The 16,102-nt window shown below is 44.6% G+C and overlaps 1 protein-coding gene across 1 annotated transcript in view; it reads right to left on the reverse strand.

The window, feature by feature from the left end:
* cubn (cubilin (intrinsic factor-cobalamin receptor)) overlaps positions 1–16,102 on the reverse strand; it is a gene marked incomplete at both ends in the record, with an annotated part of 156,199 nt that overhangs the window by 124,086 nt on the left and 16,011 nt on the right. The window contains 2 exons of the mRNA XM_083936559.1: positions 12,384–12,508; positions 14,715–14,810. Coding sequence (XP_083792685.1) covers positions 12,384–12,508; positions 14,715–14,810 — 221 coding nt within the window. The remainder of the gene's footprint in view (positions 1–12,383; positions 12,509–14,714; positions 14,811–16,102) is intronic.

Below are 16,102 nucleotides of genomic sequence, written 5' to 3' on the forward strand. Positions count from 1 at the left end.
ATGTCATGAATTCAAATGCATTACAGAAAGACAAAGAGAATAAAAACATAGACAATAATCAAAACAGTGCGGACGTTAAAAGTGCGAAGATTTAGCAGAAAGCTAAGGTGAACATAAAAGTTTTCAGTCTAGTTTTAAAAGTGGTCAGAGTGGGTGAAAGTCTTACATCTTCAGGAAGTTTATTCCAGCTGTTTGTTGCATAATGACTGAAAGATGCTTTCCCTTGATTTGAGTTTACTCTGCGAACCACTAACAGATTGGTCTCAGAGGATCTTAGTGATCTAGAAGGCTTATGTAGTGGGAGCATATCAGTGATATACCTCGGCCCTAGACCATGTAGTGATTTATATGTGAGCAGGAGGATTTTGAAATCAATTCTCTGACGTACAGGAAGCCAGTGTAATGATTTAAGAATTGGTGTAATGTGCTCACATTTTTTGGTCTTTGTTAGAACTCGAGCAGCAGCGTTCTGAACAAGCTGTAGCTGCCTGACAGTTTTTTTGGGAAGACCTGCAAGGAGACCATTACAGTAGTCTAGCCTACTGGTTATAAAGGCATGGACAAGTTTTTCTAAGTCTTGAGCTGACATGAGCCCTCTAAGTCTTGTTACATTTTTAAGGTGATAATAGGCCGATTTTGTTACTGATTTGATGTGACTGTCGAAATGTAAATCAGAATCCATAATAACCCCAAGATTTCTGGCTTTATTTGAGGTTTTCAGGGACAGTGATTGAAGGTGTTGGATGACTTTAAACCTTTCTTTCTTAGCACCAAAAACAATTATCTCAGTTTTATCCTCATTTAGTTGAAGGAAATTTTGGCACATCCAGTGTTTGACTTGCTCAATGCACTGGCACAGAAGATCTATGGGGCGATAGTCATTTGGTGATAGTGCTACATAGCTTTGGGTGTCATCGGCATAGCAATGGTGGTCAATGTTATTATTTTGCATGATTTGTCCTAGTGGGAGCATATAGATGTTAAATAAAGTCGGCCCCAAGATTGAACTTTGGGGGACTCCACACGTTACGTTGGTTTGTTCTGATACAAAGTCGCCAATGGAAACAAATTAGTTCCTATCTTGTAGATATGACTTGAACCAGTTTAGGACTGTGCCTGAGAGCCCCACCCAGTTTTCCAACCTGTCCAAAAGTATTGAGTGGTCGACAGTGTCAAATGCAGCACTGAGGTCCAATAGCATTAGTACTGAAGTTTTGCCAGAGTCTGTGTTAAGACGGATGTCATTTATAACTTTAATAAGGGCCGTCTCGGTGCTATGAAAAGGTCTAAATCCTGACTGGAGGTTGTTGTGGCAGCCAGTAGAAGCCAAGAAGTGATTTAGTTGTTGGAGTACAACTTTCTCAATTATTTTACTTATGAATGGTAGATTTGAAATTGGTCTGTGGTTGTTGATAATAGAGGCATCTAGGCTCCGCTTTTTTAGAAGAGGTTTAATGACTGCAGTTTTGAAGGCCTTTGGGAAATTGCCCGATTGAATAGAGTTATTAACTATTTGCAATACGTCTGTTGATAGGCAGTCGAAAACATTCTTAAAGAAGTTGGTAGGTAAAGCATCGAGACAGCAGGTGGTTGGCTTTAGATCGGTCACTGTTTCCACTAGAGTTTTAGAGTCTATGGCATTAAAGCTTGCCATCATTGCTGTGTTATTTTGGCCTAAACGGGGTGGTGATCCAACTTTTTTGTTTGAGATATTGATGGCACGTCTGATACCTTCAATTTTATCAGTATAAAAGAATACAAACTCATTGCATTTCTGTGTGGAATGGAGTTCGGCTGGTATTTGTGTCGGGGGGTTGGTCAGTCTGTCGACAGTTGCAAATAGGGTTTTGGCCTTATTAGTGTTGCTGTTTATGATATTGGAGAAGAATGTTTCTCTAGCACTTTTTAAGACTAAATTGTAGGCCTGGAGCCTCTCTTTATAGATGTCATGGTGAATATGAAGTTTTGTATTTCGCCAGATTCGTTCAGCCTTCCTGCACTCTCTTCTCTGGGCTGTTGCAACAGCAGCTTTTCTCCAGGGTGCCTTTTGCTTACCAGAAATCGTTTTAACTGTAACCGGTGCAATGACATCTATGATATTCACAATTTTGGAATTAAAGTTGTTTACAAGATCATCAGCATGGCATGGGTTTAGAGGTGGTAGCGAGGAGATGGCATTTTTAAAGAGTACATTAGCATGTTCATTGATGTAGCGCTTTTTGACATTCTTTGATTCTGTTTGTGTCTCCGGAATTAAAGAAATATTAAAGAAAACACAGAAGTGATCAGACAATGAAAGATCAGTCACAAGAACATCGGAAACATTGAGACCTTTTGTGATAATCAGGTCCAGGGTGTGTCCTTTACAATGAGTAGCCTCTTTCACATGTTGAGACAGGTCAAATGTATCTAAAATAGTAAAAAGTTCCTTTGCACCCTTGTCATTCGAATCGTCAATACGAAAATTAAAGTCACCAGTTATAACTAGGCAGTCAAAGTCAGTGGAGATACTAGACAATAATTCGGTAAAATCCTCGAAAAAATTTGCTGAGTATTTAGGTGGCCTGTAAATAATTAACAGAAGAATTTTGGGAGAGCATTTCAACACAGCACACAGGTATTCGAATGATGTAAAATCACCAAGTGACATCTGTTTCCCCTGAAACATGTTTTTAAATATAGCAGCAACCCCTCCCCCCCTTTTCCCAGATCTACATACATCAATAAAGTTATAGTTGGGGGGTGCTGTCTCGATCAGAATGCTTGCACTGTTATATTGCTCCAGCCATGTTTCAGTTAAAAACATAAAATCAAGTTTGGAAGTAGTAATGAAATCGTTGACTAAAAATGATTTGTTATTCAGAGACCTAACATTGAGCAGACCCATCCTAATGGCGTTATTGACAGGCTTCGATGTTGACTTTGATTTGGAGAGGATAGGAATGAGATTGTTTAGGTTAGCAGGGTGTCTACGTTTCCCAATGTTCACTCTCTTGGTAGTCACAACAGGAATGTAGAAGGTGCCAAGCTTTGACGTAGGCAGCCTTGGGCCCAGCTGATAATGTGGTCTACTGCTGAACCCTTTTCTGTATCAGTAGTATTCAGGACTGCTGTCAGGGCGGGGCGGGGGTGGCCATGAGGGGGAGGAGGAGTGGGCAGTGTCAGAGCTGGGATGAACTACTGGAGGTGGACGTTGAGGGCGTAGAGGGGGTTTACGTAAGAGGGGCGGAGTAGGGCTGAGGGTTTGTGAAGCACGCCTTCGTGGAGGGGGGGGGGGGTGGGAGGGAGGTGCCACTGAGATGACGCTGAGGGGGGGATCGCTGAGGTCGGTCAAGGGGGGTAAAAATAGGAGTAGGGCGGGGAGTGGGTGGGGGTAGCTCCCGGAACTCCAAGGGGGATAAGGGGGGAGAAAGGCTTACTTGAGGAAGGGAGAAGGATGGAGACCTGGATTTAGTCTTGGGGGGTGTGGGGGAGGGATCTTCACGCCCATTTGAAATGAAACGGGAGGTAGAGGGGGATGGACATTTCTCCTCTTTGCTCCGGTGTCTCTCATGGTCAGCGCTCGCCTTTTGCAATGGCGGTCCTCCTTCGACGTTCATGATAAGCTGTGTTGTGTCTGTCTTTTCCGTTGGTTCCTCTTGTCTGTTGTCCTTGGCAGTGATGATAGATGGATGACGCAGGAAGTAAGACATGTTGGTCATGAAAAGCTTTACTCCCAGCTTATTTAGACAAAGTCCGTCTGCCTTAAAAAGATGCCTGCGGTCCCAGAAAAAGCTAAAATTGTCAATAAAATGCATCGAACGAGCAAGAAAAACGCTGGAGAGCCACTCATTCAGCGAGTAAAGTCGACTGAATCTCTCAGCTCCTCTCCTGATCGGAGGTAGAGGACCACTGATAAACACCTCAGCATTCACAGCGCTGACTGTTTCAAAGAGTTTATTGAAGTGCTCTCTCAGCTCCCTTGATTGTTGTTTTTCAATGTCATTAAAACCAATGTGCAGAATGATATTTTTCACATTTGGGTGTGCAGCCACAATATCCAGGATTCTTTTTTCCAAGTCAGACACCGTATCCTTCGGAAAGCAGAGTACTTTGGTGCTATTATTGCTTTTCATATCTTTTACAGAAAAGTCACCCACAATCAGATTTTCAGGCCCACTTGTTAGCTTTCTCTGTGGTTTTAAGTTAGCAGGTCTTACCCTTCTGCGTGGTGATGGTGGGTTATTCAGGCAATCAGAGGGGGATCCATTGTCGGGCAACAGCGGAGCAAACCTGTTCTTTAGTTGAACACTTGCTTGCTGGGGAAGTTTCTTGGTACTTTTCCTCTTCTCAGCTGTCCGCTGCTGTGTCCTACGTGGCAGGGGAGTTGATGAAGCGCTATGCCTGGATAGAGATGGTAGCGCAGGCCAACCGGTCAGATCAGAGATATCGGGGCGCTGGGTCCTCCCGGTTATCCGTTCTCCCTTGTCGCAGGGAGGTGGTCTTCTCTTTGGCTTTGCCCCAAGTGTGTTCCAGGGAGGATTATCGCTGGTAGATTTATTACCCTGTACAGGGACCTCCCGTTTCCTCGTAGCTTCATCATTGCTAGTTAGCTGGGCTCTGGCCTGCCCCTGTCCACTGTTTTCAGTCAGTGCTAGAGTGGTATTGTTGTCACAATATCCATTCACTTCTATAAATACTTCTAGCCGATTAATTTTTGTTTCCAACAGCAAAATCTTCTGTAGTAGTTTGTGGTAATCTTCCATAGAGAAGGGAGGCATCTTCTGGTGATTACCTTTAGCACTGTAGCACAGGCTCAGGCTTATCTTGAATGGTAGGCCTCCCTGCCTAGGGTTGAGGAAGTCGTAAAAATATTGAAAAATGCCTCTGTTATCTAAAAGAAATATAATCCCACCGGTTTTGCAAGTATCCAGGAGCTGTTGCTCTTTGTTTCTTATTGAGGAGAAGCAAATAGTAGCAGATAGTAGCAAAAAATGCAAGCAAAGGCGAGAGCAAGCAGAAAAGCGTCCGCACTGTAGCAAAGCAGGAAGTGAAACCAAAATTACAGTATATTAACCACAGAGAAAGGGATCATTATCATAGTTGTCATATTTCTGCATTACCTTGGGATTCAGTGAGGTATGAATAAATGTCTGGGGATGTCACCTCTGGACACTGAGTGGGCTCCTTTACCCACAACTCTTTGATTTTTTACATACAGTATAACCCCAATCATCGCTCTGCAACGATGTAATATATCTGTCTGCCTGAACCATCACCTTATCGCGGTGGAGAGGTTTGTGTGTCCCTGTGAACCTGAGGGCTGTGTTGTCTGGAGCCTAGTGCTCCTGGTAGGGTCTCCCATGGCAAAGCGGTCTCAGGCGAGGGGCCGGACTAAGAATGGTTCACAAAGACTCAATGGACAAACGAGGAAGAAGAAGAGAGACTGCCCGGAGGAAGCCCAGGGCCCTCGTCTGGAGCCAGGCCCAGACGGAGGGCTTGCCGGCGAGTGCCTGGTGGCCGGGTTTGCCACGGAGCCCAGCCGGGCACAGCCCGAAAAAGTGACATGGCACCTCCCTCCTCTCCATCCTGTGGGCCCACCACTTGCAGGGGGAACCACTTGGGTCTGGTGCGCTGCTGGACGGATGGCAGTGAAGGTGAGGGGCCTCGACAGACCAGACACGGGCAGCATAAGCTGGCTCTGGGGACGTGGAATGTCACCTCTCTGTTGGGGAAGGAGCCAGGGCTTGTGCGGGAGGTGGAGCGCTACCAGTTAGATCTGGTGGGACTTACCTCCACACACAGTCTCGGTTCTGGAACCGTATTCCTGGATAGGGGTTGGACCCTATTCTTCTCTGGAGTTGCCCAGGGTGTGAGGCGCTGGGCGGGTGTCGGGATACTCACGAACCCCCAGCTGAGCGCCGCGGTGTTGGAGTTCACCCCGGTGGACGAGAGGGTCGCCTCCTTACGCCTGCGGGTGGTAGGGGGGAAAACTCTGACTATTGTTTGTGCATATGCACCAAACAGCAGTTTCTGGGAGACCCTGAATGGAGTCCTGTATGGGGCTCCGGTAGGTGACTCCATAGTTCTGCTGGGAGACTTCAACGCCCACGTGGGCAATGATGGAGACACCTGGAGAGGCATGATTGGGAGGAACGGCCTCCCTGATCTAAATCCGAGTGGTCCTCAGTTATTAGACTTCTGTGCTAGTCACGGATTGTCTATAACTAACACCATGTTCGAACATAAGGATGCTCATAAGTGTACATGGTACCAGAGCACCCTAGGCCAAAGGTCGATGATCGATTTTGTGATCGTATCATCTAATCTGAGGCCGTATGTTTTGGACACTCGAGTGAAGAGAGGGGCAGAGCTGTCAACTGATCACCATCTGGTGATGACTTGGGTCAGAGGATGGGGGAAGATTCTGGACAGACCAGGTAAGCCCAAATAAGTAGTGCGGGTGAACTGGGAACGTCTGGAGGAGGCCCCTGTCCGAGAGATCTTCAACTTTTCTGGCATCCCTGTGGAGGTTGGGGGCATTGAACCGGAGTGGGCATGTTCAAAGCTTCCATTGCTAAAGCTGCAGCGGTGAGCTGTGGCCTCAAGGTCTTAGGTGCCTCAAGGGGCGGTAACCCTCGAACACCGCAGTAGACACCAGTGGTCAGGGAAGCTGTCCGACTGAAGAAGGAGGCCTTTCGGGATATGTTATCCCAGAAGACTCCGGAGGCAGTTGCAAGGTATCGACAGGCCAGAAGGGCTGCAGCCTCTGCTGTGTCAGAGGCAAAGCAGCGGGTGTGGGAGGAGTTTGGAGAAGTCATGGAGAAGGAGTTTCGGGCGGCACCAAGGTGCTTCTGGAAAACCATTCGGCATCTCAGGAGGGGGAAACGGGGAACCGTCCAAGCTGTTTACAGTAAAGACGGGACGCTGGTGACCTCAGCCGGTGAGGTAATCGAGCGGTGGAAGGAGCACTTTGAGGAACTCCTTAATCTGACTAACACGCCCTCTTTTGTAGAGGCAGAGCTGGAGGCTGATAGAGAATCATTGTCAATATCCCTGGCGGAAGTCACTGAGGTAGTCAAACAACTCCACAGAAGCAAAGCCCCAGGGTTTGATGAGATTTGTCCAGAATGCTGAAAGCTTTGGGTTTGGAGGGGCTGTCTTGTTTGACACGTCTCTTCAACATTGCGTGGAAGTCTGGGACAGTGCCAAGGGAGTGGCAGACTGGGGTGGTGGTTCCTCTGTTTAAAAAGGGGGACCAGAGGGTGTGTGCCAATTACAGGGGTATCACACTACTCAGCCTCCCTGGTAAAGTCTACTCCAAGGTGCTTGAAAGGAGGGTTCGTCCTATAGTCGAACCTCAGATTGAAGAGGAACAATGGACCTGCTCTTCACTCTCGCAAGGATCCTGGAGGGGGCCTGGGAGTATGCCCATCCAGTCTACATATGTTTTGTGGATCTGGAGAAGGCATATGACATGGTCCCTCGGGGATACTGTGGGAGGTGCTGCGGGGTAATTATGGGGTGAGGGGGTCACTTCTGTGGGCCATCCAATGTTTGTACACCCAAAGCGAGAGCTGTGTCCGGATCCTCGGCAGTAAGTCGGATTCGTTCCCCGTGTGGGTTGGCCTCCGCCAGGGGTGCGCTTTGTCATCAATCCTGTTCGTGATTTTCATGGACAGGATATCGAGGCGTAGTCCTGGTGGGGAGGGGTTCCAGTTCGGTGGGCTAAGGATCTCGTATCTGCTTTTTGCAGATGATGTGGTCCTGATGGCATCGTCGGTCAGTGACCTTCAGCACTCACTGGATCGGTTTGCAACCGAGTGTGAAGCGACTGGGATGAGGATCAGCACCTCTAAATCTGAGGCCATGGCTCTCAGCAGGAAACCAGTGGATTGCTTGCTCCAGGTAGGGAATGAGTCCTTTCCCCAAGTGAAGGAGTTCAAGTACCTCGGGATCATGTTCACGAGTGAGGGGATGATGGAGCGTGAGTTTGGCCAGAAAATCGGGGGGGATGTTGCAGTCGCTCTACCGCACCGTTGTGACGAAAAGAGAGATGAGCCGGAAGGCAAAGCTCTCGATCTACCGGTCAATCTTCGTTCCTACTCTCACCTATGGTCATGAAAGCTGGGTGATGACCGAAAGAACGAGGTCGCGGGTACAAGCGGCCGAAATGGGTTTTCTCAGGAGGGTGGCTGGAGTTTCCCTTAGAGATAGGGTGAGAAGTTCAGCCATCCGTGAGGAACTCGGAGTAGAGCCGCTGCTCCTTTGCGTTGAAAGGAGCCAGTTGAGATGGTTCGGGCATCTAGTAAGGATGCCCCCTGGGCGCCTCCCAGGCATGTCCAGCTGGGAGGATGCCTCGGGGAAGACCCAGGACTAGGTGGAGAGATTATATCTCCACACTGGCCTGGGAACGCCTCGGGATCCCCCAGTTAGAGCTGGTTAATGTGGCCCGGGAAAGGGAAGTTTGGGGTCACCTGCTAAAGCTGCTGCCCCCGCGACCCGATCCCGGATAAGCGGATGAAGATGAGATGAGATGAGATGCCTGACTAACGTCAGCCATTGGAGGAGGTTTCCAGGCGGGTTAACGTAAAATAGGGGAAACCAGGACAGATTATGGCAGAATTTGTATTTACCGGCAGTCAAAGCCGGCAGCTTGTTTTCACTGGAATTGGAATGCAGCTTCATGTGTTTCTCGATTCTACAGCAGTTTTAAATGTAACAGGTGAGGTAGTTTAAAATTAATCATAGATTAACAACCTAAAACTGAAGGCACCTGTAAATTTAAAAATATATGATCTGTACTACAGCGCTTTTCCGGATAAAAAATATGCAACATGTAAAAGCAACAACTGAAGGATTAGAAGGCATCTTTAGGTTGTTGTTGCTGTTGTTGTCAGAAGCTAAATGTAGTCATTTGAACATTAATGGTAGATTTTTCTTTACAGACAGAAGCATCTCTGTCACCTGACAGGCGGCTCTTTTTCTCATCTACCTGTTTCTGTTTATCGTTGTTGTGGAATCTGCTTGTCCCAGTTCAAAAGGTTCACCTGAATGCACCATGAAGTCCTGTCAGCGCACTACTGTTTGTTGTTTGTTTATGACTTACAGAGACGGTATTGATTGGTATAACATTTTTCCACACCGGTGACTTTAGAGAAGCAGGAGGATTTCAAAGCTCTGTTGTTTCTCCATCATCTCTGACTATTGCAGTGGCCATGGTGTCTGAAAAAGCACAGCTTCAGGCTAATGCTACGGTGCGCTCAAGATTCACGCTACTGCTGGTCAGTGTATTTTTGCTGTTGTTCCTCCGCAGCTTATTTCTGCCTTGCAAGTCTGTCAAATTATCTGTCTTTTTCTTTTATAGTGTAAAAACCCCACCCTGAAGACACACTGACTCACTGACTGCAGGTCTGCTTCAAAATAAAACTCAACTCACATTTGGCCAGTTAAAAGCTTTTAATGTGAAGCTGCAGCTGTATGGTGTTCTGTTTGCATTAGCAGTAACTTAACTGCACAATAAAGATAGTTTGTCTAATCGACCTGTTCAACGGAATTCTATTGCTAGGCAACATCCATGGTAACTTCCTGTCAGCTGATGTCATTCACATACACTGCCACAGGAAACAAACTAGGGGGCTGTTGCCATAGGCAGAATTAAGACATCCGGAATGAATGAAGAAGATTAAACTAAATGACTAAAGATTAGGGAGTTGGCTAACCTTAGTAAAGTAAAGTCAAATGTTCGGATTAAACTAAATGACTAAAGAGGAGGGAGTTGGCTAACGTTAGTGAAGTAAAGTCAAAAGTTAAGATTAAACTAAATGACAAAAGAGGAGGGAGTATGCTAACGTTAGTAAAGTAAATGACTCATTACGCAAGATGGCGGACCTAGCTAGATGAGTGAACGCTGGGGCGGCCGGCTGCCACTGCTCACCTGCACTTTTAAACTTATTTGAATGTTGACTGCTCACCTTGTCGCCTAAGCTACCAGAGTCCATGCCAACAATGTGGTCTGACAGGATATACACCTGGTCCATGCTTGCCTGGACTCTTCTGTCGCTTGCTCGCCAGCCCGTGATGGGACTGCTCCAGTACTCAGCGGTTGAGCTCCTGAGACTGTTATTCCACCTGCTCGAGCCTCCGCCGACTCCACTACACCTCCACCAGGACATCGCTTTCCTGCCCCGTCGAAGATACATCCACCGAGGGTCTCACTGGAGCTTCCGAGAGGACTCTTCGAAAACATAATTTACCTTCTTCCCCTCTGCAATATCTTGCGAAAGTACAACATCAGTTTTCACTGTTATGCAGATGACACCCAGCTCCACCCTCCCACCCTCATCCCTTGCTGACTGCCTAACAGACATAAAATCCTGGTTCTCCTCCAATTTTCTCGAATTAAAAAGTGACAAAACCGAGGTTCTCCTTGTTGGTTCCAAATCAACACTATCTAAAACCGACAGTTTCTCAATAGCCATCGACTACTCCACTGTCTCCCCCTCCCCACAGGTCAAGAGTCTTGGTGTCATCCTCGACAGTACTTTACCTTTTCACACTCATATCAATAACATTACTCGGTCTGCTTATTTTCACCTACGCAAAATCAACCGCCTCCGCCCCTCCCTCACCCCCCATACCACTTCTATACTTGTTCATAGCCTTGTCACCTCTCGCCTCGATTACTGCAATTCTCTCCTCTCCGGTGTCACTCACAAATCCCTCCATGAACTCCAGTTAGTCCAGAACTCAGCTGCCTGCATCATCACAAGGACCCCATCCATCCACCACATCACCTCCATCCTACAACAGCTCCACTGGCTCCCAATTAAGTTCCGCATTGAATTCAAAATCCTCCTCTTAGTATTTAAGTCCATCCACAGTCTCGTCCCCCCCACCTGTCTAACCTCCTCGACGTTGCCTCCCCCTCCTGCACTCTCAGATCCTCCTCCTCAATCCACCCGACTGTCCAATCTGCCCGTCTCACTACCACCGGGGAACTGCCTGCCTCCGGAACTTTTGTGCAGATACTCCACTTGGTCTCAGCAGGTGAAGCCTCAGTTCTGTCTGCTCTCTATGATCATTTCGATTGAGCCTCTGTACACCGAGCTTACTATTTGGTTTATAATGCTACTCCAAGGAAAAGTATGCAGATATTAAAATGGCTATTCTATGGTTGCAAAGTCATCTGACTCTACTGTAAAAAATAATTACAGGTGAATCAGCATCTGTGCTGCATGATTTGCTATACTGGCATTTAAAAGTTAAAGCTTGACTTATTATATATCTTTAAGCCCAACTTTCGTAACTTTCTAAAGTTACCAGCCACATTGGCTGGTGATCAAAAAAGTTAATTTAGAACCCTGCACATGAGGCAAAAAGACTATGGTTGTTGCTCAGGTACATCCCAAACACAGCAAAATAATGAGAAAAAAAGAGAATCCAAGCAAAGAGCAGGATCTCTGCAGATACAGACGCAGACAATACAGATACAGACGATACAGTAGATCAAGAGTGATGATTGAGAGGGATTAGTTTTGTATGAGTCTTTACACTGTTTGTTTTTAGCAAAGTCCTGCATAGTATACTTTTAGTTTTTTTTGTCAGTCATGTGTGTAGTTTTTCTATGTTTTATGCTTGTTTGTCTAACCAGGGACAAGGACTGCAATGTAGCTGCAGTTAGAAGTCATTTAGACATCGTGGCATTGTATTTAATTGTAATAATGCCTATATGTATTCTCCCTGTCACATGAATTAATAAAAAAAAAAAACAGGGTTGTGTAAAAATTAAGTGTTTGCTTCCCTGGTTGTTTGGTCCTTCCCTTTCAGTCGACACGACTATATGTGCATTGCAAGCATCCTTTGGTGAGGAGTGGGATCAACAGCTCATACTCCACTTGGGCTCTGCAGCCTCAGTTCTGTCTGCTCTCTATGATCATTTGGATTGTGCCTCTGTACACCGAGCTTACTATTTGGTTTATAATGCTACTCCAAAAAGTATACAGATATTAAAATAGCTATTCTATGGTTGCAAAGTCATCTGACTCTACTGTAAAAAATACTTACAGGTGAATGATAATGCAGAATCTGTGCTGCATAATTTGCTCTACTGGCATTTAAAAGTTAAAGCCTGACTTATCTTTAAGCCCAACCCACAGTATAAAGTTGCAACAGTGTGGCTCATTGATGTGCTTGATTACAGTTGAGCTCTACAGCACATCCATAAGGCTTTGGATACACATGCAATACTTCAGTATCAGTTAGCTATAATCAAAACATTATAATTAAAATATAGAATATTACCAGTATTATCATTTAAAATTATTGATTGCATACCCAGATGGATAGTGTCAATCATAATGGTCACAGCATCTCACCATGTCTGAACAGCCATACACACTCACCATACACTCTCCATTGACACACGGGTTGTTGGTCTGACAAATGTTGCCGATCAGGGTGCAACCGGTTGGTCCATAACCATTGCCTGTGTAGCCTGGAGGGCAGGTACACATAGGCAAACTTGTGCCTGGTGGATGTGGGTAGGGTGAGAGAGAAGGAGGAGATGAGCATGTGAACACTGTACAAATGTTATTGAACCAAGCACAGATCATAAAGTTTAACAGTCCTTCTTTTGAGAAGTAAGGTACTGTACCAATATCACTGGACTGGTGAGGGAGGTTGCATTTCATTTCATTTCATAGTGTTACATGCAGTTTTTCATTCATTCATTCATAGTTTTCCTGTGCATTTATAATATTTGCCATTTTAAGATGCTTAGATGTACACCCAAGAAAGACCATACCGGATTTGCACTTCTCACCACTAGAGCTACACTTCCTGGTAAATGGCAGAGTTACCCTTAAGAGTAGAACAGCAGGAACTTGTCCACAGTTTGGAAAGTGTAGATTATGTCAGCCGTTGCATCAGTACAAATTACATCAATCTTTCTTCTGTTATTTACAGGTAAACAAGATGGTAAATTTAAGTATAATGATATGTTTTTGCCATCTAATTTACTAAATAGTGTGTGAATAATGTGCATTTTTAACATATTTTAATGTGAGTAATAAGGAGGAACACACTGCAAGTTTCTTGAGGCCGTATTGACTGTCAATAGCACTGCATGCTAGCATAACAGTTAGCTGGCTAAACCAGTGCTTCGTCAGGTGTAGGCAAACAACTGTTGGAGCTATTGTTTTTTTTTGTTATTCACTGTTAGGCATAGGGCTTATACTTTCCCTTATGTTATACAAATCTGTGTTAAAGACCTATTTGTTGAGGTTTGAGTTATCAAGATATATAATTGTGTTTGGAATATAACTGAATATTATTTTTTGAAATGTATGTGTTAAATAGCCACTGTTGATCCTGTAACTGATGCAGTGTAGAAATATGGTGTCTAGAAGAAACCTGCCAGAAGCCTTTTTTGTTTTATTATTTTTGTCTCAGACTATAACTAGTTTCTATTTATGTCGGCAGTCGTTACGTCAGTACAAACGACATCCATCGGAGGGTCTTTTGTTATTTACAGACTGAAAAATTTCAGATTACCTCTGCTATAACCAAAATACACCTGCTACACACACACGGTTAATTAAAGTCTGATCTTTGCTGATGCGCTGAAGAGAGGAAAAAAATAGTGATGTTCAAATGAAGCTTCATGAAGCATTATTGTATTTGTTTAGCCCACTAGAGGGAGTTTTTGGTTTAAAGAGAAAGGCTCAATGTATGGTGATTCAATGTGTTTTCAACCCTTTGTTGAACAGAGAGCTCCATCTAGTGGAAAAGACAATGCTTCATGAAGCTTCATTTGGACAGCACTAGAAAAAACTGTGAGCAACATTCACTGTAGCTCTGGTACCTGAAACACTGTGCAACATGCAGTCTTCGTAATTCCAAAGTAGGCATTTATCAGTCACACATTCTGATTCATTATGTCAAGATAATAGCAGTTTAAGAACAGAACTCTTTTGGAATCAAATATCAGCTCAGAGCTGGCTGCTCCAGGGTCTAGTATAATCAATAGCTTGAGGCACACAATGGTCAGAAGATATAGATAAGTTAAAATCAGCTCAGTGATATGCATAAATTGCGTAAGTAGAAGCACCCCCCGTGTTTTGAGTCTCTTTTCACATGAAACAATAATGGACGTGTCATATCAACATTCTAAACTGTAAACAGCTTAAAGATAATCATTAGTAGATGAATTTGGCAAAATGTGGTGCTTTAATTTGAATAAGCATAATAGGCAGAATTCAGAAAAACACATTTATCTTCATTGTAAGTAAAAGTACAAGCTGTTATCCAAAAGTGGCTCTGTTGAAACACAATGTTCAATCATCAGTAACTGTAAAGATGTCATCTAAAAAGTGACATATTGCTTCTTGACTTGATTTTAATTTTTTTTTTTTTGTTGTCCTGGACAATATGACAACCTTTAATAGCTGTGTTTGATGTGACTATGCTGAAATAAAATGAATCTGGGAAAAGACAAAATGAAAAGGCCGTCCTCTGTTCTCCCAATGAAGTCACATTACAGACACATGACTCTACTTTTATGATTCTGCTGCTCCCCAAAATCATTTTCATAAAATCCAAAATGTCCCTTGAAGCACAGTGTTGTGATGCAATTATGTATGAATAAAAGTATGTATGTATATTTGTTTACTTGACAAAATCATAAAAGCTCAGAAAAAAACAAAATTAATAAAATCATGTATATGTGTTTTTACCTGGGGTGGAGGAGCAAGTAGCTAAAGGGTGACAGCCTCCATTGTTGCTAGCACAGATATTGGTCTGGGTGCAAGTTCTCCCATCCCCCTCATAACCTGCACAAATACAAGAGTTTTCTTTAAAATCAGGCATATCAGGTTGTTTGTTGCTTGTCAGTGGGGCTCAGAGCAAAGCATCCTACATTCACTCATATTCAAAATGTAGTTTGTCTCAGTCAGTGCGTTTACATGCAGTTTAAAAAACAGATTATATTCCGGTTAAGGGCATAACACCCGGTTTTTTAAACACCATGTAAACACCATACCCTGGGTAAATTCAGAGTTTTCTTACCTCGGTTAACAGACTAAGGGCGCACTCACACTGTCCATCCGTACCGTGCCCAAGCACGTTTCACGGGTAAAGTCTAGTTCGTTTGACCAGTGTGAGTGCAACCGTACTGCGCCTAGGAGCGGTACACTTGCCGGCCATGGCCCGTTTGGGAGAGGTGGGCTTTTGTAAAGCATGTTTGCACATGTACGAGCACGAGCACAAGGCCTACGGCAGTTCTGATGTTATTTTATGTGCGCCTGTTCGGACATAGAAAAAAGACAGACGCACCATGCACGGACATTTAAAACAATGCCGGCGAAAGGTTCACGTTGGTGTGATGCGGTGGTGGAGTGTTAACTGCAGATTTGGTCGAATGAAAATATTCCAAAACAGTTGGACAAGACACACAAAAACTCTGAGGTCTATGGAAAGATTTGTAAACAAAGCGACGCATACGTGATGACGTATAGGCAGCAAGGAGCATTCGTGCGAGGCCCAGGTGGTGTGAGTAAAAACGGGCCTGGGGCGTGGGGGGAGAGGGAGGGGGAGGGGGGGGGCATGTACCCTAAAGTACGGGGCACGGTACGGATGGACAGTGTGAGTGCACCCCTAGATAACTCCTTCAGTTCCCCGATTATTTGTGCATGTAAACGGCATTGTTGGATTTTTATCGGGTTTCTCAACAACAATAATCTGATCATTCTCTAAACCGGGTTTAAGGCCATTTTCGGGTTACTTATGCATGTAAATGCACTGACTGGTTACAGCCAGGGCTGGGTGATGATTGAATCACAATTGTATTACAATATTAATGGAATACTTTTTCTAATGTGGAAATTCTGGTTGTTGTGATGCTTCAGATCATAACGACACAAACAAATAATCCCTGGTTCTTACTAAGGAGTAGTTGATATGATTCTATTGCTCCCTGAAGGGGTAAAAGGAAAGGAAAAGGAGATGAAAACTTGGGGGTACATGGCTTAAGTGGAGGCGATCACTTCATCACATAATGTTAAATAAACATACAGCAATATTTCATCCTTCTTGACTGCCACAGGCATATCTAATACTAGTACTG

This window comes from Echiichthys vipera (assembly GCF_963691815.1).
Source record: "Echiichthys vipera genome assembly, chromosome: 21".
NCBI classification, from domain to species: domain Eukaryota; kingdom Metazoa; phylum Chordata; class Actinopteri; order Perciformes; family Trachinidae; genus Echiichthys; species Echiichthys vipera.